General features: G+C 38.9%; 1 protein-coding gene across 2 annotated transcripts in view; it reads right to left on the reverse strand.

Annotated features, from left to right (window-relative positions):
• The window catches only part of LOC132118600 (broad substrate specificity ATP-binding cassette transporter ABCG2-like), a 46240-nt gene that overhangs the window by 19794 nt on the left and 1407 nt on the right, over positions 1-25039 (reverse strand). For both annotated transcript variants that reach the window (XM_059528554.1, XM_059528552.1), the window contains exons 3-13: positions 24892-24951; positions 22797-22911; positions 18588-18740; positions 18210-18367; positions 14846-14997; positions 14661-14762; positions 13757-14007; positions 4966-5048; positions 4732-4821; positions 3362-3486; positions 3130-3284 (exon numbers count right to left, since the gene is read on the reverse strand). In XM_059528554.1, the coding sequence (XP_059384537.1) occupies positions 3130-3284; positions 3362-3486; positions 4732-4821; positions 4966-5048; positions 13757-14007; positions 14661-14762; positions 14846-14997; positions 18210-18367; positions 18588-18740; positions 22797-22911; positions 24892-24951 (1444 nt within the window). The remainder of the gene's footprint in view (positions 1-3129; positions 3285-3361; positions 3487-4731; positions 4822-4965; positions 5049-13756; positions 14008-14660; positions 14763-14845; positions 14998-18209; positions 18368-18587; positions 18741-22796; positions 22912-24891; positions 24952-25039) is intronic.

The raw sequence follows: 25039 nt of genomic DNA on the forward strand, positions 1-25039 counted from the left end.
CAGAGAATCTCAGATGGCCAACTTGGATCGTTGGGTAAAACCTTGTAAAACAGGGCCATCTTAGATCAATCCATTGCACTTAAATGAACTTGACCTAGATTGAGTCAAATGGCTCAAAGGAGGGTTCGACATAGTCCTACAAAGACCTGAGAGAGATCTTGAAAGGGAATGAGGCACAATCTGGTGGGATTTAACCTCACACCAACGCGATCATCAGGTCATGCTTTCCCCCAGGGATCTTCCATCCACTGTACTGTGATTTGCTACAATGGCCGAGACGTACACTTTCAAAGTGGAGGAGGACAGCATCTGCTCCAACTTTTCTTGCAGGAAGGAAAGCACAGCACTGACGAGCATCTTTGGGGGCACTATCAACAAGAAGCACCAATCAACAAACAGACTCCACTTCAGAGCATAGGCTTGCCTAGTAGAGGAGGCTCTAGCCTGATGAAAGTGTCTATAGGGGCTTTCACACCGCATAGTTCAAGGAACTAGCCAATGTAATGGTTCCTAGAAAACCAATTTCTCTCCAGGGCATTTACCCAACTGCATTCACACCAGCAGCAGGAACTCTGAAGCAGTCGACAGTAACAGCTTTTTTTCACAGCATATACAAACGTCAACAACTGGTGAATGGAGATCAAAGTGATTGGAGCTGTTTTCGTTGTGTGTCACAGGTCTCTTGATAATGGCAATATAATGGAACATCATACGGTTTATACTATTAAAAAAAAGAAAAGAAAAAAGAAAATAGAGTAAATTTTCTATGACAGCTTGTAGAGTTGCATTTCATCGAGGTTGAAAAAAGAACAAAACAGGTAAATGCTGTTATCGCTGTTTTCCATATTCATTGAGTAAATATTTTCACATGGCTTTCTAAAAATTCCAGCTAACCAGTGTTTCATATGCATTTGGCCAATCAGCATACACTTTGATGACTGGTAGTTCCTATAGAACTGTTTTAGACACTACTCTGAAGTACGAGAATCCTCCACGGAGGGGCTGTCATGAGGAGCATGAGATCAGAAAACCTGGTCCAAAATTGACCAGCAGGACCTGCACTTCGTCCTCTCTGATCTTGCACAGAATCTTTGCAAGGAGGCTCACTGGGGGGAAGGTGTACTTGCGCAAACCCCAGGGCCAACTTAGTGCCACCACATCCATGCCAAGGGGGACCTCATTCAGGGAGTAAATCACAAGCAGTGGGAGGATTCCTGGGAAAAAGTCCACATGTGCTTACCCAAATCGACTCCAAATGAAGAGATGTATGGTTGATGTACCCAGCTTTCACTGTGTTGACCGTGCAGACAACTACCGGGAGAACTGGTGAAAAGCTAGCAGCACTGCCAGCGACTCAAGGCACTTGATATTCCACTGCAGTTGAGGTCACATCCAGGAGCCCAAGACGGCATGCCCATTGCATACAGTGCCCCAGCCCATCCTGGAGTAGGGCTTCATGATTAATCGAATGCAATCGCGATTGTCATGCACATTTTGTCAGTAAAGGCGGTTTTGTGATTAGTAGTAAATTTCCATCACCTGCTTTCAGATGGAGTAGCATTTACTACACAGAGCTGTAGTTCTCTGACAAGCCATGCAAAATCGCATTCATAAATCGCAGACGATAATCGCAGATATAATCGTAGAATTATGAAATCAACGAAATCGTTTGCGATAATGACAACGTATTTTCGTATTATGCGTAGTTTGCGTATTTTCTCGGTGAACTATGGCTATGTGTAGTAAATGCTGCTTCATCTGAGAGTATGTGAAAATACCACATTTAATAACGCTTTCAGGATTTTTACTTTCAGTGAGATGATGTGGCTTCTTAGAATAATTAAGGCACACAATATTTCATTGTATTCTGAGCAGTGATAAAGTTGATTAGCATTTCATTATAGATATATTTTATTATGATGAAAATTATAATAATAAGAACCCAGATAAACCATATATAGCCATAGTCGTGTGTTTATTAGTCATGCTGAATAAATGAAAGCAGTTAAATCTTCTGTTTATTCAGCTGCGGCAATGAATATTTTTATTTTAAGCGTGAGAGTGCCCTTTGGCCTTTGGATGGAGATTTACTACTGATCACTAAAATGTGCTTCACTGAAAGATACGCACGACAATCGCAGCTTCTGCCTAATCACGATTTATTGCCTTTGCGATTTAAATTCGATTTATTGTCCAGCCCTGTCCTGGAGCCATCTATTGTGACAACACAGTACCTCCACACAAAGTTGCTCCAAGTACACACCTTCCCATAGAAATGCATAGCCTGACCAGGGGCTGGAAAACCATCATCAAATCAGGATAAAAGACACCTGGAGCATTCCGCAGCACCATGCCCAACTCAGGACTTGTGGTCTCATATGTAACAATCCTAGTGGCATAACTGCGGCTGCGGATGGCATATGCCCTCAGGAGCTGTGAAATTGATTCACAGGAACCACTGTTTTCCCTCTCAAGAAATTCAGCAAGCGACTGGCAATGCTTGCTCGTGAGAGTACAAATCTATACAGTGAAAAAAGATACTCTGGCTAGTGAAGAGATAAGTGATATTTTTTCTTATATAAAGAAAAAAACTGAATGAGTGGGAGCACTCCACCAACTTACATGTTCATATGTATAGGGAGTGGCTTGGCTTGCAAATTCCACTCGCCAATACTCATTGGCTGTTTCTTGTGTAATGCTCAGAGGTGATTCTAACATCAGTATCTGTAAATGTCAAACGTAACTTAAACGTGACTTAAACTTAAAGGTACAATTATACACTCACCGTCCACTTTATTGGGTGCAATTGCTTGGTAACACAAATTGCTAATTAGCCAATCACATGGCAGCAACTCAATGCATTTAGGCATCTAAATGTTGTGAAGATGACTTGCTAAAGTTTAGACCGAGCATCAGAATGGGGATAAAAGGGGATTTAAGTGACTTTGAATGTGTTATGGTTGTTGGTGCCAGATGGGCTAGTCTGAGTATTTAAAAAACTGCTGATCTACTGGGGTTTTCACCCACAACCCACAAGCGGCAGTTGTGTGGACAAAAATGCCTTGTTGATGTCAGAGGAGAATGGGCATGCATATATATGTGTGTGTCTGTGTGTGTGTGTTTCTTTACCATCATGAACACAAATATCATGTTAATGACGGTGGTAGCGATGCCCACCACCGTCTGATCAGCGGAGATGGCTAGAGTCATGGAGGTGGCTGTGTAAGACACCAGAATGATAGAGAACAGGAAGATGAAGAACGCCTCGGCCGTTGCCTTCAGACCTGCACAGGAAACACAAACACATGAGAATGCATGTTCCTTATCAGAGAAACATGAACAATGGCAATGTGAGTCTGACCAATCATCCAGTACACGACACAGCTGAAGATGATGGACGGGATGGTGCGCAGAGTCAGGATGTCAGACAGGACCTTAGACAAGAAGTACACCGAGACTCTGTAGTATCCGCTGATGTACTCGTGCCTGAGGACATCATCAAATACTCAATCAGTTGAATTACAATCATAATGTCAACTGCACATAAAACATCACTAATCACATTCACAAGACAATCTTAACATAAAAATATTTTTATTCATATTTTCTTTTCTTATTTAAAATAATTAAGATTACCTCCAACCTGTCTTAAATCCCCAAAGGTAAAATTTTCTATGATTTCAGTAGGTTATTTCAAACTTGTAAACTTGTTGTAATTAAGCATTACAAAATAACACTTTACTACTACTGTTCCTACAGTACGTAAAAAATATTGTTCCAGGCCCCTTTACCTTGGCCCTTGGAATAGTCCTAACAAACCCCCCATTACAAATAACCAACAATTACAGTGTTTCTACACTGAACGTGCATTACAAGTACAAATACTCCCACTATCAACAAAAAAAGTCTACAATTATTATTTTGCATAAGTTTTAGTTTTCACCCACTATGGGACATTTGCCATGGAACACTCTAAACAATTATAAAGCTACAATAGAAATATACAGTAGCTTTGCTGAAGTAGATGTTCAAGTTAACCATTAAAGTGCCCCTAATATGGGTAATGAAAGGTTAATATTTTGGTTTTTCAAACCCCTCCTTTGTGTGACGCCCATCTGTGGTGATTGGTCAGATTGGTCTCATTTTCATGTCATTATGCCTGTAATGGCTGATAAAGCAGCGTTTGTGAGCAAAGTGGTGCTTTGTGTACACCGTTTTATTATTTTTACCACTGCTAAAGTGGCACCTAATGGCAAAGAATGAATTAGCATTTTCACGCGCGCACACGTCGCGCCCTCAGATCACCTGGACGTGGTGTATAAGAGGTAAAAACAATATAAATACTGTTCGTTTTCTCACACAAACCACTCGTTTTGTGTCTTAGGTCATCAATGTGTACTTACGATGGGGAATTATTTAATTTGGACTTCTCAGTGCATGCTCTTTGAGGTGGTGACCATAGACCTGCATTCATGTTGACGTCAACATGAAACGGCTTGGGGTTCGTTTTAAATATGACTTGTTTCAATGATTCAGAGTCTACGGTGCACTTTTAGATTTTAAACTTTTTTATGATGTTTTCATTCACATAGAGCTTGTTACACACTGCATTAAAAGGCAAAATCCATAATACGGAAACTTAAACCAAACATCATGAAAATCATTCAGGAATTTTTTTTTATGTTCTTGAACTGTGTGTGTGTGTGTGTGTGTGTGTGTGTATTTACTCACACAAACAGTTTCCTCTCTGTGATAAACAGTTCAGCTGAGGACATAGAAGTGAAGCACTGATTTGAGGTTATGAAGAAGAGTGCACCCATCCTGAAACACACACATACTATTGTTAGTGGACAGCCAAAGGGAGTTTTACAAAATATATTACACGTGGACAAAGTTATTATTCAGTGAAAACACTGCGGCTAAAGAGATGCAGCTTCTGTTGAATGATGATGAATGTTTTCATACCTGTTCTGAATGCCGTTCATATTATCCTTCACTCCAAAAAATATGGCTCCAACAACCAGAGCCATGAAAATCATCACTCCGATCTAGAGGGAAAAAAACACTCTGATTAATATAGAAATAGCATCTTAAACACACACACATACATACCAACAGTCATGGCCAAAAGTTTTGAGAATTACATAAATATTAGTTTTCAAAAAGTTTGCTGCTAAACTGCTTTTAGATCTTTGTTTCAGTTGTTTCTGTGATGTACTGAAATATAATTACAAGCACTTCATACGTTTCAAAGGCTTTTATCGACAATTACATGACATTTATGCAAAGAGTCAGTATTTGCAGTGTTGGCCCTTCTTTTTCAGGACCTCTGCAATTCGACTGGGCATGCTCTCAATCAACTTCTGGGCCAAATCCTGACTGATAGCAACCCATTCTTTCATAATCACTTCTTGGAGTTTGTCAGAATTAGTGGGTTTTTGTTTGTCCACCCGCCTCTTGAGGATTCACCACAAGTTCTCAATGGGATTAAGATCTGGGGAGTTTCCAGACCGTGGACCCAAAATTTCAACATTCTGGTCCCCGAGCCACTTCGTTATCACTTTTGCCTTATGGCACGGTGCTCCATCGTGCTGGAAAATGCATTGTTCTTCACCAAACTGTTGTTGGATTGTTGGAAGAAGTTGCTGTTGGAGGGTGTTTTGGTACCATTCTTTATTCATGGCTGTGTTTTTGGGCAGAATTGTAAGTGAGCCCACTCCCTTGGATGAGAAGCAACCCCACACATGAATGGTGTCAGGATGCTTTACTGTTGGCATGACACAGGACTGATGGTAGCGCTCACCTTTTCTTCTCCGGACAAGCCTTTTTCCAGATGCCCTAAACAATCGGAAAGGGGCTTCATCGGAGAATATGACTTTGCCCCAGTCCTCAGCAGTTCATTCACTATACTTTCTGCAGAAGATCAATCTGTCCCTGATGTTTTTTTTGGAGAGAAGTGGCTGCTTTGCTGTCCTTCTTGACACCAGGCCATCTTCCAAAAGTCTTGGCCTCACTGTGCGTGCAGATGCGCTCACACCTGCCTGCTGCCATTCCTGAGCAAGCTCTGCACTGGTGGCACTCCGATCCCGCAGCTGAATCCTCTTTAGGAGACCATCCTGGTGCTTGCTGGACTTTCTTGGACGCCCTGAAGCCTTCTTTACAAGAATTGAACCTCTTTCCTTGAAGTTCTTGATGATCCTATAAATTGTTGATTTAGGTGCAATCTTAGTAGCCACAATATCCTTGCCTGTGAAGCCATTTTTATGCAACGCAATGATGGCTGCACGCGTTTCTTTGCAGGTCACCATGGTTAACAATGGAAGAACAAAGATTTCAAGCATCACCCTCCTTTTAACATGTCAAGTCTGCCATTCTAACCCAATCAGCCTGACATAATGATCTCCAGCCTTGTGCTCGTCAACATTCTCACCTGAGTTAACAAGACGATTACTGAAATGATCTCAGCAGGTCCTTTAATGACAGCAATGAAATGCAGTGGAAAGAATTTTTTGGGATTAAGTTAATTTTCATGGCAAAGAAGGACTATGCAATTCATCTGATCACTCTTCAGAACATTCTGGAGTATATGCAAATTGCTATTATAAAAACTTAAGCAGCAACTTTTCCAATTTCCAATATTTATGTAATTCTCAAAACTTTTGGCCACGATTGTACATACATACATACTGTCAATGTCAATGTCAATGTCAATGTCACCTTTATTTATATAGCGCTTTAAACAAAATACATTGCGTCAAAGCAACTGAACAACATTCATTAGGAAAACAGTGTCAATAATGCAAAAATGAGAGTTAAAGGCAGTTCATCATTGGATTCAGTTATGTCATCTCTGTTCAGTTAAATAGTGTCTGTGCATTTATTTGCAATCAAGTCAACGATATCGCTGTAGATGAAGTGTCCCCAACTAAGCAAGCCAGAGGCGACAGCGGCAAGGAACCGAAACTCCATCGGTGACAGAATGGAGAAAAAAACCTTGGGAGAAACCAGGCTCAGTTGGGGCACCAGTTCTCCTCTGACCAGACGAAACCAGTAGTTCAATTCCAGACTGCAGCAAAGTCAGATTGTGCAGAAGAATCATCTGTTTCCTGTGGTCTTGTCCTGGTGCTCCTCTGAGACAAGGTCTTTACAGGGGATCTGTATCTGGGGCTCTAGTTGTCCTGGTCTCCGCTGTCTTTCAGGGATGTAGAGGTCCTTTCTAGGTGCTGATCCACCATCTGGTCTGGATACGTACTGGATCCGGGTGACTGCAGTGACCCTCTGATCTGGACACAGACTGGATCTGGTGGCCACGGTGACCTCGGAACAAGAGAGAAACAGACAAATATTAGCGTAGATGCCATTCTTCTAATGATGTAGCAAGTACATAGGTTGTTATGGGAAGTGTTTCCGGTTCCGGTTTACCTAATTAATGCAGCCTAAAAATCCTTTAACGGATTTGGATAATAAAAGCATATTAGTATGTTATGTGTATGCCAGGTTAAAGAGATGGGTCTTTAATCTAGATTTAAACTGCAAGAGTGTGTCTGCCTCCCGAACAATGTTAGGTAGGTTATTCCAGAGTTTGGGCGCCAAATAGGAAAAGGATCTGCCGCCTGCAGTTGATTTTGATATTCTAGGTATTATCAAATTGCCTGAGTTTTGAGAACGTAGCGGACGTAGAGGATTATAATGTAAAAGGAGCTCATTCAAATACTGAGGTGCTAAACCATTCAGGGCTTTATAAGTAATAAGCAATATTTTAAAATCTATGCGATGCTTGATAGGGAGCCAGTGCAGTGTTGACAGGACTGGGCTAATATGGTCATACTTCCTGGTTCTAGTAAGAACTCTTGCTGCTGCATTTTGGACTAGCTGTAGTTTGTTTACTAAGCGTGCAGAACAACCACCCAATAAAGCATTACAATAATCTAACCTTGAGGTCATAAATGCATGGATTAACATTTCTGCATTTGACATTGAGAGCATAGGCCGTAATTTAGATATATTTTTGAGATGGAAAAATGCAGTTTTACAAATGCTAGAAACGTGGCTTTCTAAGGAAAGATTGCGATCAAGTAGCACACCTAGGTTCCTAACTGATGATGAAGAATTGACAGAGCAACCATCAAGTCTTAGACAGTATTCCAGGTTATTACAAGCAGAGTTTTTAGGTCCTATAATTAACACCTCTGTTTTTTCAGAATTTAGCAGTAAGAAATTACTCGTCATCCAGTTTTTTATATCGACTATGCAATCCATTAGTTTTTCAAATTGGTGTGTTTCACCGGGCTGCGAAGAAATATAGAGCTGAGTATCATCAGCATAACAGTGAAAGCTAACACCATGTTTCCTGATGATATCTCCCAAGGGTAACATATAAAGCGTGAAGAGTAGCGGCCCTAGTACTGAGCCTTGAGGTACTCCATACTGCACTTGTGATCGATAGGATACATCTTCATTCACTGCTACGAACTGATGGCGGTCATATAAGTACGATTTAAACCATGCTAATGCACTTCCACTGATGCCAACAAAGTATTCAAGTCTATGCAAAAGAATGTTGTGGTCAATTGTGTCAAACGCAGCACTAAGATCCAATAAAACTAATAGAGAGATACACCCACGATCAGATGATAAGAGCAGATCATTTGTAACTCTAAGAAGAGCAGTCTCAGTACTATGATACGGTCTAAATCCTGACTGGAAATCCTCACATATACCATTTTTCTCTAAGAAGGAATATAATTGTGTGGATACCACCTTTTCTAGTATCTTGGACAGAAAAGGGAGATTCGAGATTGGTCTATAATTAACTAGTTCTTTGGGGTCAAGTTGTGGTTTTTTGATGAGAGGCTTAATAACAGCCAGTTTGAAGGTTTTGGGGACATATCCTAATGACAATGAGGAATTAATAATAGTCAGAAGAGGATCTATGACTTCTGGAAGCACCTCTTTCAGGAGCTTAGATGGTATAGGGTCTAACATACATGTTGTTGGTTTAGATGATTTAACAAGTTTATACAATTCTTCCTCTCCTATGGTAGAGAATGAGTGGAACTGTTCCTCAGGGGGTCTATAGTGCACTGTCTGATGTGATACTGTAGCTGACGGCTGAATGGTTGCAATTTTATCTCTAATAGTATCGATTTTAGAAGTAAAGTAGTTCATAAAGTCATTACTGTTGTGATGTTGGGAAATGTCAACACTTGTTGAGGCTTTATTTTTCGTTAATTTAGCCACTGTATTGAATAAATACCTGGGGTTATGTTTGTTTTCTTCTAAAAGAGAAGAAAAGTAATCGGATCTAGCAGTTTTTAATGCTTTTCTGTAGGATATGTTACTTTCCCGCCAAGCAATACGAAATACCTCTAATTTTGTTTTCCTCCAGCTGCGCTCCATTTTTCGGGCTGCTCTCTTTAGGGTGCGAGTATGCTCATTATACCATGGTGTCAAACTGTTTTCCTTAACCTTCCTTAAGCGTAAAGGAGCAACTTTATTTAAAGTGCTAGAAAAGAGAGAGTCCATAGTTTCTGTTACATCATCAAGTTGTTCTGAGGTTTTGGATATGCTAAGGAATTTGGATACATCAGGAAGATAACTTAAAAAGCAGTCTTTTGTGTTAGAAGTGATGGTTCTTCCATACTTGTAACAAGAAGTAGAATTTACAATTTTGGCTATATGAATTTTGCAAAGAACTAAATAATGATCTGAGATATCATCACTTGGCTGAATAATTTCAACACCATCAACATCAATTCCATGTGACAGTATTAAATCTAGAGTATGATTTCGACAATGAGTAGGTCCTGAATGTCTATAAATGCTGATCCCAATGCATCGTTTTCATTATCAACATGGATATTAAAATCACCAACTATTAAAACTTTATCTGCAGCCAGAACTAACTCGGATGTAAAATCACCAAACTCTTTAATAAAGTCTGTATGGTGCCCTCATGGCCTGTATACAGTAGCCAGTACAAACATAACAGGGGATTTATCATTAACATTTGTTTCTTTGGATAATGTTATATGAAGTACCATTACTTCAAACGAGTTATACTTGTAGCCTGCCCTCTGAGAAATCCTGAAAACGTTGTTATAAATTGAAGCAACACCTCCACCTTTGCCTTTTAGACGCGGTTCATGTTTATAACAGTAATCTTGGGGGGTGGACTCATTTAAAATAATGTAATCATCAGGTTTTAGCCAGGTTTCTGTCAAACAGAGTACATCTACTGTACATACACATTCATTATGTTCAAGTACATTAAATAATTTCAATATTTTTACTGTTTTACTCAAATAGTCTCAAATATATTCAACTAATTGAACAGTTCAGCTGATTATTGGATATTTGATATACAGTTGTGTTCAAAATTATTCAACCCCCTAGAGACTGCAGTACTTTACAAATACAAGCTTTTCTGAAGATCCAGGATATAATAAAACTTGCATCTATAACAGTTCACTGGAATATTAAAAGTGATATTGTCAATATATAATGTAATATATTTGAGTTATAAGATTTTTTAATAATACTGCTATGTCATAATTATTCAACCCCTATTCAACATTGCTGTTTTTAAATCACTTATTTGCATGGTGGAGAATAAAACCATCTCAAAACACAATTAAGCCTTTAGAAACTCTATTAAAAACCGAATTAGCTTGAGCTGTTACACATACAGTTTGGCCCATGCGTGCATTGAAGTTGAGTAGCAAAAATGTCAACAGAGATCTCACAAAAGCTGAAGAGAATAAATATTGTAGTACTTTAGAAAGGCTAAGGCTATATGATGATTTCCAAGACATTGAAAATTCCTAGAGACACAGCTCTCAGCCTTATTCCTTAGCTTAAAGTGTGTTTTACCAGAAAATCTTTGAGGTTGTGGAAGAAAAAGCACAATATCATAAAATGTTTAATCAGAGCAACTGAGAAAAAACCTGCAATGTACAGCCAAAGACTTGCAAGATGACCCGATGAAAGGAGGAAAACCATTTCAATGCAGTGTGTAAGAAAAACACTAGACAAGTATGGCCTTCATGTTGAGACATCTTGATAAATACCACTCTTGATCAAGAAGAACAAAAAGCCAACTTGAACTTATGAAAATTCATTTGTGTGGACCTGTGGAGCTCTGTAGGAATGTTTTATGGAGTGATGTGACCAAACTGGAACTTTTTGGACCCATGGATTCATGTATGTCTGCTGCAAAAAAAGGCAAAGCTCATAAGCAGAAGAACACCATCTCCATCCTCAAACTTGGAGGTGGATCAGTCCTGTTATGGGGTTTCTTTACTGGTGATTTTAAAGAATAAAAGATTCTGCACAAAGGGGGTTGAATAATTTTGAACATGAATGTTTAGAGCCAATTCGAATTTTATCATGATTCATCAATGTTCCATTCTCAGAATCACTCAAAAGTGTATTAACAAACTTTCTCTAATACTTTACTGATGCCTTTGTTAAATTGATTTCATAGAATGTTATCCTCCACAGCAAATTGTCTTGCAAGTCAAGGGGGTTGAATAATTTTGAACACAACTGTAAATTTTCTCTGCATAATCCAAGCAATCTAACAAGACCTTATAAGCTATTTCTTGAAATTTCATTACTAATGGTTAATGGCTTCATATTAATAGTTAATAGTCCTAGGAGGCGATGTTGTCAAATTGATGTGGTGTGGCTATGGTTCCTATAACACACACCAAGTTTGGTTTGAATACTTTAAAGCCCTGCAGCTATACCGCCTCTTGTCTGTTTTGGTGTGTTTTCGATTTAAACATTAAAGCATCCAAAAACAAGATGCGGAAAAGCTGAACAGAGCTGGTTACTCGCGCGCTGTGTTCGGTGCGCACGTATCACGGACAGCGACATTGAACCGAGCTCTCTTCTGCGAAGTTCTCCTCGAAGTCCCTCCTGCACCTGAACGAACAAATACAAATCGCAGTTTGAACAAACAAAAAGATGTGAAAGAGCCCAATTCAGTTCTCGCGGTGTTCTGGTGTTCAGGCTCACGCAGAGAAAGGCGTCTCAAAACACTTGAACATCGAATTTGCTTATTTCTGCACTTGTGCCGGCAAATACATTCAAAATATGTCAAAATATCCGCCTTGGAAATTATGCTCGAAAAAACTTTTTCATACAGTGAACTACTAGTGAAATTGATAAAAAAAATATATATATATTAGATAGATAGATAGATAGATAGATAGATAGATAGATAGATAGATAGATAGATAGATAGATAGATAGATAGATAGATAAATAAAATTGGGACCAAATATTATTCAGCACCTTATAAAGCACCATGTATTGCTTATGTGTTTTTTTTATTTCCAAATTGCTAATGCTACCTTTTCACACCACAGTTTGAACAAAATTAAGCATTGCTTGGTAATTGGTCAACAAAGTATTTATAGTTGTGTAAATATTGCCATAATAATAGTTGTATGTAGTTTTGGTTGATTGTAATCCATTAGGCCTACATACATTTCTATCAAAGTTATGACATTATCAAGACAAATTTGTTCTGACACAGTTCTTGAGATATTTTATAACCATTTTACAAGCGATAGCAAACAAACTAATAATGTGAGAAATGCTGAAGGTGTTTGAATGAATATAGGTTTGATTGTATATTTAATTTTTACATTGAAGACTATCCAGTGCTATTTTACATTTAATTATTCGGTTTCTGTACCTTGACACCTACAAACTTGAAAAAAACTTAAACATTGTGTAAATAGCAAAAATAAATACAAATAAACGAACATACAAATGAAACAATTTCAAGCAGGGCCCACTGGTACAACCTTCACCGGGTCCCCGCTGACCCCAGGTGACCCCAGCTACGGCCCTGCCAGCATGGTCTGAAGATTATCTGAGACAATTTTTTGGTGAAACTCAGACAAACCATCCAAGATGAGTTCGAAAAAGTTTTTTTTAATTAAAAATTGCAAAAGATCTTGACCTTTACATTTTTACAATTTTGGTGTCCATTTCACTCTACATGGGCCACGGAATCAGACAAAAATAATGCTCCTAAAATTTACGGTTCAAAAGATATTAACATAAACTGAGTGAAAATTTAAACTGTTGGTGGTGCTAAAGGGGTTGAGTTATACATTCAAAACTAGCTATGGTTAATTTTGAAACCGTCCTCTACCTGTGTGCCAAATTTCATAACTTTCCCTCAAGCCTATGGGCTGCCATAAGTTCTATGGGCTGCCATAAGTTGCTTCCAAAAACCTAGGTAGCTGACTTGCTGCCTTGCTGCCTCATGAGGCAATGACTTTGCAGACAGCATTTTTGCACGAAGGCACCTTATGAAACTAAACTTTTTTTAACTTAACCATCACGTAATGGAATACACAGGATTGTGGGATATCAAAGGCAGCAAAGGATACATTTATGCTGCCTTCAAAATTTGATCAGAACAAGGTACCTCCAGAGACAGGAGGTGAAGCAGAATTTGTATTTTTATGTGCCTTGATGCCTTCCTCCTAAGGTGGCATTTTAGAGCTTTCGGATCCAGCCATAGACTTCCAGAGCAGAAGAAACAGAAGAAGAAGAGGAGGAGAAGGAGGAGCACCAACGATTATACCTTTGGCGCTTGGTCATAATAATAGTATCTCAGTGATTCTAAAATAACAGTACTGTTATGTTTAGTTGAAATATTTAAATACTATCATAAAAACTATTATTTCAGCTCAAAGTCTTGTGAATGCCTGATGTAGACGGAAGTGCTGACCTGAACTAATGAGGTCTGTGGGTTCAGCATGAGGTCCTTGAAGGTTCTTTTGAGAACCCAGTTGAACTGGTGGCAGAAGGATGTTCTGTAGGTGATGGTTCTGGATTTGAGTTGTTTGCTGTAGTCCTGTCCCTGAACAATTTGCTCCAGCTCGCTTTTGGTCTGTTTGTTGCTGGCGCTGTTCTTGTATTCTTCCACCAAACGGTCCTCGATGCCCTTCAGAGATGATCTCAGCTGCTCCTGATCTAGTTCTGACACACAAAAACACATTTATTATCAGTCACACAGATACACTAGTCTCAGTCACTGATGGTATTATTATTTAAACATAAATAAATAGATGAATAAAACATTTGTATTAAAGCTGAAATAAATTCTAATTATTGCATGAAAAAACTATAATAGATTCCTATTATAAAATAAATTCTAAATAATTCAACCTGAAATAAATTATAAATATCTTTTTTAGTCTGTGATGAACTTAAATGACAAAAACTTTTAAACATTCTTTTTAAATCTGAAAATCAATAACAAAATTAGGAGTATTAATGGAAGAAACTTGAAAATACAAATATTGCCTTGGCATCTAACTGAAATAAGTTGAAGTACTACAAATAGTAAAACTAAAATTAAAATTGAAATAAAGCCAAATACACATAATTGCATAAAAATAAAAACAGTTCTTGACTTAAATAAGCTGCAAAATGGCCTTTATTTAAGCCCTCTCTCCCGGGTCCTCACTGCCACACCTCGTTCTCGTTCCGAGCGTGGGAGGCAGACACACTAACAAGGAGGCTAAATGACATCACGGCATCTCTTGAGATCAGGGAAGTGAGGTTTTACCTGCAGAGCACCTACTCACTGGCCTCTGTTACATTATACTACGGAAAGGAAATTGTTGTACCCTCATCGTCGTATAACTTGTTGAGAGCGACGGCGGTGGATTCTCCATTGATGACATCCAGGAAGAAATCAGCAGGATTGTTATGAGGTTCACAGATGTATCCTTACACACACACACAAACACACACACATACACATCAGTATCAGGACCTGAGAGTTCATATGTGTATGTGTGTGTTTTCATACCGATCTGACTGAAGTAGTCCAGGGCTTCTTGAGCCGGGCCGTGATACACCAGTCTTCCTCCCAATAGCAGTGTGAGGCTGTCGAACAGCCGGTAGATGGAGTACCGCGGCTGATGGATGGAAAGGATGATGGTGCGACTGCTGTTCGCCATTCTAAACAAACCACAATGTCAATGTCATATTTCACCCCAAAAAACCAAACAAGTTTTTATTATTATTATTAATATTAAAACATATGCATATTTATAAATAAATAGTTATTATTACATTTAAAAATAAAATGTATAAACCGAAGGAGGGAACAGAAACATTATGTCAACAATGACATTAGGGGTCTTACTTGAGAGCCTAATCACATCTGAGTAGTAAAAAAACAGGCCAATAAATATTGGTGAGTGGATTTTGCATGCGTAGTGTACATACAAATATATAAAACGGCAGTGTTTATCCACTCATTTAGGACTGTGTCCCAGCCATTTAGCTGCATAGTTCAAGGTTGTGGCAAGAGGGATGTAACATCTCTGTTACCTCCTTTAGAGAAACTTTTCAGTCAGTCAGGTTTTATGGGACACAGCAATGCCAAGAATAGGTCTCCCTACTCCAAGGGCAGCGCTTTTGAGTTCACCAACTTGTCCCAAATGGGAGCGGTGGGAACTTTGGACACGTATCCAGGCCGCGGGTCTCAGGACAATGTGAGATCAAATCAAAATTCAAGGCAGGTTTCGCTGGCCAAAAATGCCTACAAGTTCGCCACCCTCTTGATGGAAGTGAGTGGGGTCTGGAGTGCTGTCTTCAGAGACAATATATTAAACTTGACTGACTCTAGTGGCTCAAGGGAGCTCTCTGTAGTCCAGAAAGGACCACTGAGAGATCCCATGAAGGGACAAGTTGCTGTCTACCTCTTTTCGTCTCTAAAAAACCTAATGATCATGTTGTGTTTCCCATAGACCTGTCATCTATGCCATTGTGATGTGCTGCAATAGCAGCAGCATACACTTTCAAGGTTGAGGTGACCATCTCCGCTTCAGACTCTCTTGCAGAAAATAAATCACAACAATGATTGGGAATCTCTGGGGGTCACAGAAGAACACCACTCAAGTGAACAGATTCCACTTCAGGACATAAGCCTGCCTGGTAGAGGGGGCTCTGGCCTAAGAGATATTGGCATTCACTGCTTGTGACAAGCCAAATAGCCATCCGTGTCCCATTTAGGAGCCACACGTGGAGGTTCCAAAGATCTGGATGTGGGTATAAAATTGTGCCCTGCCCCTGAAAAGAAGGTCCTTCCGCAGGGGCATTCTTCAGGGAAGGACAGTCACAAGGATCATCTGGTCTGAAAAATATGTCCGGGTAGGCCAATAAGACAAAATCATCAAGACCTGCTCTTTCTCCACCCTGATCTTGTACAGGGTCTGTGCAGAGAGGCTTACAGGTGTAAAATGCATATTTGCGTAAGTCCTGGGCCAGATGTGTTCCAGCATATCCATGCCCATGGTCCGCTCAGTCAGGGAGAAAAAGAGCGGGCAGTGGGAGGACTCATAGGAAGTAAACATGTCCATCTGGGAATCTATTAAATTGACTCCCAATCAGCTGGTCCATCAGTCTCCTTTTCACCCGGGAGGATGAGCTGTTATTAGAGCATGTCGACTGCATGATTGAGCTGCATGATTGGAATATGAATGGAGAGCAGCGACTTGAGCTCCAAAAGGAGGAGATGGCAGGCAAGTTGTGACATGCAACGGGAGCACAGATCACCTTGACAGTTGATGTATGCAATGGTCACAGCGTGGTACATCAATCTCATACATGTGTTCCGAGCAGATGTAAAAGCCACAGGGGGATGACTTCAGCGACAGGGACTGGCGGTCGGCACAGGTAGTCCAATTCCTCCAGGATGGCACATCAATACGTGCCATTGCCAGAAGGTTTGCTATGTTGGAGGAGATTCCTGGAGACAGGCATTTACTTTAGGAGAGCTGGACAGAGGCTGTAGAAGGTCCATAACCCTTCAGTATCTGCTCCTTTGTGACATCCTCTAGCGGGCCCTGTGGTCACTGCCTGTCAACAATGAGCTCGACTGGCATTTGCCATTGAACACCAGAATTTGCAGGTCCGTATTTTCACAGATGAGAGCAGGTTCACTCTGAGCACATGTGGCAGATGTGAAAGGGTCTAGAGAAGCCATGGAGAATGTAATGCTGTCTGTAACATCGTTCAGCATGACCAATTTGGTGGTGGGTCAGTGATGGTCTGGGGAGGCATATCCATGGAGGGATGCACAGACCTCTACAGGCTAGACAATGACACCTTGACTGCCATTAGTTATCAGGATGAAATCCTTGGACCCACTGTCAGACCCTACGCTGGTGCAGTGGGGTCTGGGTTCCTCCTGGTGCATGACAATCCCCAGGCTCATGTGGCAAGAGTACTCAAGCAGTTCCTAGAGGATGAAGGAACTGATACCACTGAATTGCCCCAAAGCTTGTCTGACCTAAATCCATTAGAACATCTCTGGGACATGATGTTTCGGTCCATCTAACGCTGCCAGGTTGCACCTCAGACTGTCCAGGAGCTCAGCGATGCCTTTCGTCCAGATCTGGGAGGAAATACCCCAGGACAACATCCATCCTCTTATTAGGAGCATGCCCCATCATTGTACAAATACAAACTTGTATACAAACTACTGAGTACCATTTTGAGTTGCTGCATGAAATTTCAGCAAAATGGACTAGACTGCTGCATTTTTTTTTTCACTTTGATTTTCAGGGTGTCTTTGAATTCAGCCCTCTGTAGGTTGATAATTTAAATTTCCATCAAATGATGTTGCATCCTTTCGTTCCTAACACATAACCCAGTCCATATCAGTATAGATATTCAGCTTGATCATCATTTGTGGGAAGTCGTGGCCTAATGGTTAGAGAGTCGGACTGGCAATTGAAAGGTTGTGAGTTCGAGTCTCGGGCCGGCAGGAATTGTAGGTGGGGGGGGGGAGTGCATGTACAGTTCTCTCTCCAACTTCAATACCACGACTGAGGTGTCCTCGAGCAAGGCATTGAACCCAACTGCTCCCCAGGCGCTGCAGCATAAATGGCTGCCCACTGCTCCGGGTGCGTGTTCACAGTGTGTGTGTGTGTGTGTGTGTTCACTGCTCTGTGTGTGTGCACTCCGGATGGGTTAAATGCAGAGCACGAATTCTGAGTATTGGTCACCATACTTGGCTGAATGTCACGTCACTTTCACTTCACTTGATAATTTTATATTTTATATATATATATATATGTGTGTGTGTGTGTGTGTGTGTGTTTATGAACATGAATATGAACATGTCTTTCATGTGGAATATGACCATTTTTGTATAAACGTACCTCTTGAGCAGCATGAGGACAGAGTTGGCTGTACTGGCGTCCAGGCCGGTGGTCGGCTCATCCAGGAAAAGCACTGGTGGATCAAAGATCAGCTCCATGCCGATGCTTGTCCTCTTCCTCTCTCCACCTGAAACACCACGAATCAGCTGCGTGCCCACCTGTACAACCAGCCAATCAGAACAACTGTGAATTTATTTATTCATTTATATTGTTGGTATGTTTTATCTAGCTATACATTTGAGGAGAAAAAAATACACTTAAGACAGTAGAAACATCTAAATCAAAGATGAGACTATATACTGTACACTCTTTACTGATTTCCAGTTTGTCCTGGTTGCACATGTAGTCAGTCAGATGAATGTGTGTTTGGTTTGTTACCCGTGAATCGGCCACTTTGGTCAATCCCAGCTCCTGAATGAGTCTCTCAATCTTCTCATCTTTTTCTCGCTGACGGATTGACTTCGGGAGCCTTAAAGCTGCTGAGAAACGCAAATTCTCACGAACGGTCAGTGTTCCCATTACCACGTCATCCTGCAAAAATGTATATGCCTTTGAAATAGGAAAGGGTGATATTTAAAAATGAATAGGACACATATAATAATACGACACATAATTATCCTGCACCATTAGGTTGTTATTCTCACAAAGTGTCCTATTTCGACACTGTGCCAAAAATGGCTAGCATTTTAGTTTCTTGTTTTAAGTGTAATTTTTATTTTTGTGTGCAATGATGTGATTCATTGGCAACTAAATGTATAAGAATTTGACGTTTTTCTTTTTTCAACATTTCTATAGACATCGTGGTTCATCATTATCAGGGGTGTAAAGTAGCTAATAACATGTACCCCTGTTAATGAAACTACCATATTGGTCCAGATACAAGACTGTATTCTTTTCTTAAAATTACATCTGAAAAAATTTGAGTCATCTTTTATTCAGGGTCTAGACTTTTACATGTCAATAACACACCTGCAACATTAGGTGGTGCCAAGTATGTGTAAAGCGTGAAAAATTACTGTGTAATGCTATCATTGTTTCTGAACAACAAATATGCTAAGCTTTTCTGATGTGAGAATTTTATTTTGACATGTGTGAAAGCTGTTAAGACTTCTGAGAGGATGTAGTTTGATATGGAGGGATTATTTGGTCAGATTATAAACTAAAAGTCTAAAACTAAAAGTCTTAAACCAAAACTAAAAATCTAAATTTGAAACTTAAAGTCCAAGTTGAAAATTTATTTGGCATTTAGGATTGGGCGTTTGGTATTTAGTATAGGGTATTTTGTATTTGGGATTGGCCATTTTCTATTTAGGGTTGGGCATTTGGTCATTTAGCCATTTAGGATTGAGGATTGGGCATTTGCGGATTTAGGATTGGGCATTTGAAGATTGAGGATTGGGCATTTGAGGATTGAGGATTGAAGAGTGTATACAAATTAGGAGGCGTGGCCCAAATAATGGAGGCTGGGTTTGAAATGGCTGGTGCACAGAGGCACCTTATGGACAGCAGAGGCAGCTCCCAGTGCTAAGGAGCACACTGTAATGAAAGTAATGTAATTGTAATGTAATTCTGTTTCTGTAATGAAACAGAGTGAGTGAGCGGCTTGAGCGAGGACTGTGTGATAACTTCAACTTAATGACAGCTTTGTAACATTTGTGGCCTCAAACACAAAGTCACCAGTGAAAGGAGTGCTATCGGTCTGACGACGAGAAAGCAGCAGAAAGTGCAGCAGGCAAGATGCTAACATTAGCTACTAGTTATATAAGCTGAAATTGCTAACATGCTTTAGTAGGGTATTATTATATTGGGACATGCTGTTTTGTTTTTTAAACTGCGGTTAACCCCTCTGACATTAGTAGATACACTCCTTTCACATTGCCACTAGATGGTCTTGTTTCTGTTTTTTTTTTTTTTTTTGATGCTAGAGGTCAGAGGAGAATGGACCGACTGATTCAAGCTGATAGAAGAGCAACTTTTACTGAAATAACCACTCGTTACAACCGAGGTATGCAGCAAAGCATTTGTGAAGCCACAACACGCCCATTCTCCTCTGACCTCTAGCATCAACAAGGCATTTTCGCCCACAGGACTGCCGCATACTGGATGTTTTTCCCTTTTCACACCATTCTTTGTAAACCCTAGAAATGGTTGTGTGTGAAAATCCCAGTAACTGAGCAGATTGTGAAATACTCAGACCGGCCCGTCTGGCACCAACTCCATGCCACGCTCAAAATTGCTTAAATCACCTTTCTTTCCCATTCTGACATTCAGTTTGGAGTTCAGGAGATTGCCATGTGCCATGTGATTGGTTGATTAGATAATTGCATTAATGAGAAATTGAACAGGTGTTCCTAATAATCTTTTAGGTGAGTGGGTGTATATATATATATATATATATATATATATATATATATATATATATACACACACACACGACATATGACATCAAAGAGAGTAGATGCTCCTTATGCTTTTGAATCGCTCTCGCAGTACTTTGATGTCATAAACCGATCCGGTCTTGCAGTCTGCAGCGCCGGTTCAAGTCAAACAAGCCTAATTTCTTTTCTCTCACAATCTTTATCAAATATATATAGGCTATATAGCAAAAAAAACCAGAAACAAGACCATCTAGGGGCATATGAAAGGAGTGTATCTACTAATGTCAGAGGGGTTAACCGCAGTTTAAAAAACAAAACAGCATGTCCCAATATAATAAAACCCTACTAAAGCATGTTAGCAATTTCAGCTTATATAACTAGTAGCTAATGTTAGCATCTTGCCTGCTGCACTGTCTGCTGCTTTCTCGTCGTCAGACCGATAGCACTCCTTTCACTGGTGACTTTGTGTTTGAGGCCACAAAGTTAAAAAGCTGTCATTAAGTTGAAGTTATCACACAGTCCTCACTCAAGCCGCTCACTCACTCTGTTTCATTACAGAAACAGAATTACATTACAATTACATTACTTTCATTACAGTGTGCTCCTTAGCACTGGGAGCTGCCTCTGCTGTCCATAAGGTGCCTCTGTGCACCAGCCATTTCAAACCCAGCCTCCATTATTTGGGCCACGCCTCCTAATTTGCATACACTCCTCAATCTTCAAATGCCCAATCCTAAATACCAAATTCCCAATCCTAAATCCCCAAATGCCCAATCCTAATTCCTAAATGGCTAAATGACCAAATGCCCAACCCTAAATAGAAAATGCCCGATCCCAAATACAAAATACCCTATCCTAAATACACAATTAATTTTCGACTTGGACTTTAAGTTTCAAATTTAGATTTTTTGTTTTAGTTTAAGACTTTTAGTTTTAGACTTTTAGTTTATAATCTGACCAAATAATCCCTCCATAGTTTGAGAGTGCCAGAGTAAAATGTGTTGTCCTGATTGAGTATAGGATAGGATGTTGTCGGGTTATACTCTATGTCAGTGTCATTATTCTAACATTACTTTTAAAAATAGAAATAAAATTATTTTTTAAAATAGATACATTTTATCATAAGTAATGTAGATTCAAAGTTAGTGCTCAAAATTAATTCTGTTGGAGGATGTAGATATTCTTTCTGACAAACGGCAAACTGAATTACAGTATGTAGAGTATTTTCTACATTTTTAAATTGCATTTTACAGTGTTTATCATAAGAGCATAAAATCTGCAGTTCAGTACTCAGTACTCAATAGGGCTGGGAAAATAAATCGATGCTGTTAAAATCTAAGCTCAGAATCAATTCCAGAGAGAACGCATTTGGAAGATCGCCAAATTAATCCATGAATCAATCCTGCATCGATTTATCATTGCAGCCCTAGTACTCACTACTCATGAGTACTTTTAAATAAACAACTTTTTTACTTTCACTCAATTAGTTTTTTTGGAAAAGTACTTTCACTTTACTCACTTTACATTTATCACACAGGTTACAGTACTTGAAGCATTTTTCTCAGGCTCCCATGTTTACATTCGGTTACGTTCGCCATTCAAGTTAAATTACTGAACCTACACATAAGAACCTGATAAAAATGATTATTTTAGAAGAAATTTTGAAACGGCACTTTGAGGCTTCTGCTTCTGAACTTTTCACTTTTACTTGAATGTATTTTTCTTTTTTCAGTATTCTTTCCACTCCTGATCGTTATCTTGAATTCGTGTGGTCAAGATAGTCATGTAGTGAAAATCTGATATGATGACAGCCCTAGTTTGAAACACAAAGCCTGATTATAATCATGTTCCAAGTGTTTAAACCGTGACCGAGTATTTTCTGAACACAAAGCTTTAGTAAACACAAGGTGTCTCACGACATTCTGGTGTGATTTGAGATAAGATTACACAATTGCTCGAGGAATTCAAAGTCCTAAAGAAAAATCAAGTAGTAGTTTAGGCGAACGCACTGTATTAAACTCTATTTATGGAAAGAAAACAAACTAAACTGCTGAATGGTTTCAGTCCAGCTCTTCTAATCTTAGTCAGCGATCACACAATTCCCTTAGTCATGATATGTATTCTACAGAATGTCCTTGAGGAGAAAGTGTTGAGTGAAATTGATCAGAAGAAAGGAAATGTAGTAACCGAGTGTTTGTGTGTTTTATACCTGCACTACGTATCCAGACAGACATTTGAAGTTTGGAGGCTGTGGAGCTCCGTCTATAAGAACCTCTCCAGAAAGACCAGCAGGATCCTTACGAGCGGCCAGAACGTCCAGAAACCTGCAGTAAAACACAGACATGATGTATGTTTTTTGTTTGTGTATATATATGAAATTAATACATGGTTCTTACATTAAATTGATAAAAAGTTACAAAAGATTTCTAGTTCAAATAAATGCTGTTATTTTAAACTTCCATTCATCAAAGAATCCTGAAAACTAAAGTATATCTGTGTTTCCACAAAAATATGAAGCAGAACAACATTTTTCAACACTGATAATAATCAGCAATGTTTCTTCAGGTGCAGATCATGTGACACTGAAGACACTGGAGTAATGATGCTGAAAAATCAGCTTTGATCACAGATATAAATTACATTTTAACGTATTTAAAAAGAAAACAGGTTTTTTTATTACAGTAATGTTTTATGATATTATGGTTTCACACATTTTTTATTAAATAAATGTAGCCTTGGTGAGGAGGAGAGACTGATTTCAAAAAACGATTTATTTGTATATATGTAAAATGTAACTCTGTTTTGAAAACATTTGAACTACTTAAAAAAAAAAGACATTTTGTTCAGAAGACAAGATGAGACATAAGATCGGGATCACAACAACAGGATGAAATTAGATTTTTACGAAGTTGAAATACATAACTGGAAAACAATAGTCTGCAGGTGCATTTTGTAAGATGTACGGCTGTATGCACTGTGTGTACCATGAACACTGAGAAACATTTTCCCAGCAAATATATCAGCGGTTTTTATCTATTTGTGTCCTGTATTTCTGTCAAATAAACCAGCGATGGCAACCGTTTAGGAATTAATTATTCCTTTAAGTCAGTTCTCCCTTTTCATTAAATTAAAATACGTTTTGCAAATATTTTTGTTACAAGTACAACTTTGCCTGGTATTCATTTGTTAATCACACCCTGTACATTTGTAGATTGCTTTATTTTGTGATAATTAGCAAAATAAGTGTTTGTACTTGGTAATATAGCTATAAATCATTTAATGTCCAGCAGAAATTACAAATAAGATATAAGAAATAATAATAATATATATGTAATAATAATAATAATAATAATAATAATGAAAAACATTTTCAGGTGCACAGACTGACCTCTTTTTTTAGACCAGCATGCCCATAGGTGCACAAATGGGCACAAATGCATTTGCTCTTTAAACAAAGTGGCACAGAACGGGAAAATGAGAACTGTGTGGCGCTGAAACTGGCAAAAACACTTGCGCCGCACCTTATGATTAAGTGAGTAATCAGCTTGATGAAATTTAAAGTAAATCTCCATCTGTGACCAATATTTATTGCTTTTTTATGCTTTTTTGTTCAGAAAAAAAATCTAAAATAGTTAAGGTTAACTATTAAAAAAATAGCTAAACATAAGTTCAAAAATAAAATATATTGTTACTGCCTTGAGTTATCATTGTGGAATAAATGTACAATTTTTAAAAACACTAACTTGTTTAGAATAATTCATGTATGTACGATACAAGAGTTTCATTTGAGTGCAGACGGCTTCATTGATTATAACAGGAGGTTTTTTTGTTTTTTTTGAGAGGGTTTAAACACACTATATTACAGTCAGTGATAATGTGATTGTAAATGTTCTTTACCCACTTTCTCTATAATTTACTCGCTGTTTCACTCTTAAAAATAAAGGTGTTTCAAAAGGTTCTTCACAGCGATGCCATAGAAGAACCATTTTTGGTTCCACAAAAAAAGCATTCAGTCAAATGTTCTTTAAAGAACAATCTCTTTCTTCCATTTTTTATAATCTGAAGAACCTTCTTTAGCCACAAAGAACCATTTGTGAAACAAAAAGGTTCTTCAGATTCTACAGCACTCTCTCAACATTCAAAGTGCAAACAGAGACAAGAGCTAAGAGGTTGTTACAACTACAATGAGAAATCTAATCACATTTTTATATTGCAAGATTTTATGGTACAAGATTTCATCATTCCCCTATGGTTAGCCTACATGAACTAAGACACTGATGGACAGACAGACAGACGGCTCTTACGATGATTTCCCGCTCCCGGTGGGTCCTAATATGGCATTCAGTCCTGGCTTCATGATACCACTAGAGAAAATAACATAATTATCATCGCCACATTTTCTTCATTATTATATAATCACATAAAACAAGATCAAACCAAACACACATGGGA

Source organism: Carassius carassius, chromosome 37, assembly GCF_963082965.1.
Source record: "Carassius carassius chromosome 37, fCarCar2.1, whole genome shotgun sequence".
Taxonomy (NCBI): Eukaryota; Metazoa; Chordata; class Actinopteri; order Cypriniformes; family Cyprinidae; genus Carassius; species Carassius carassius.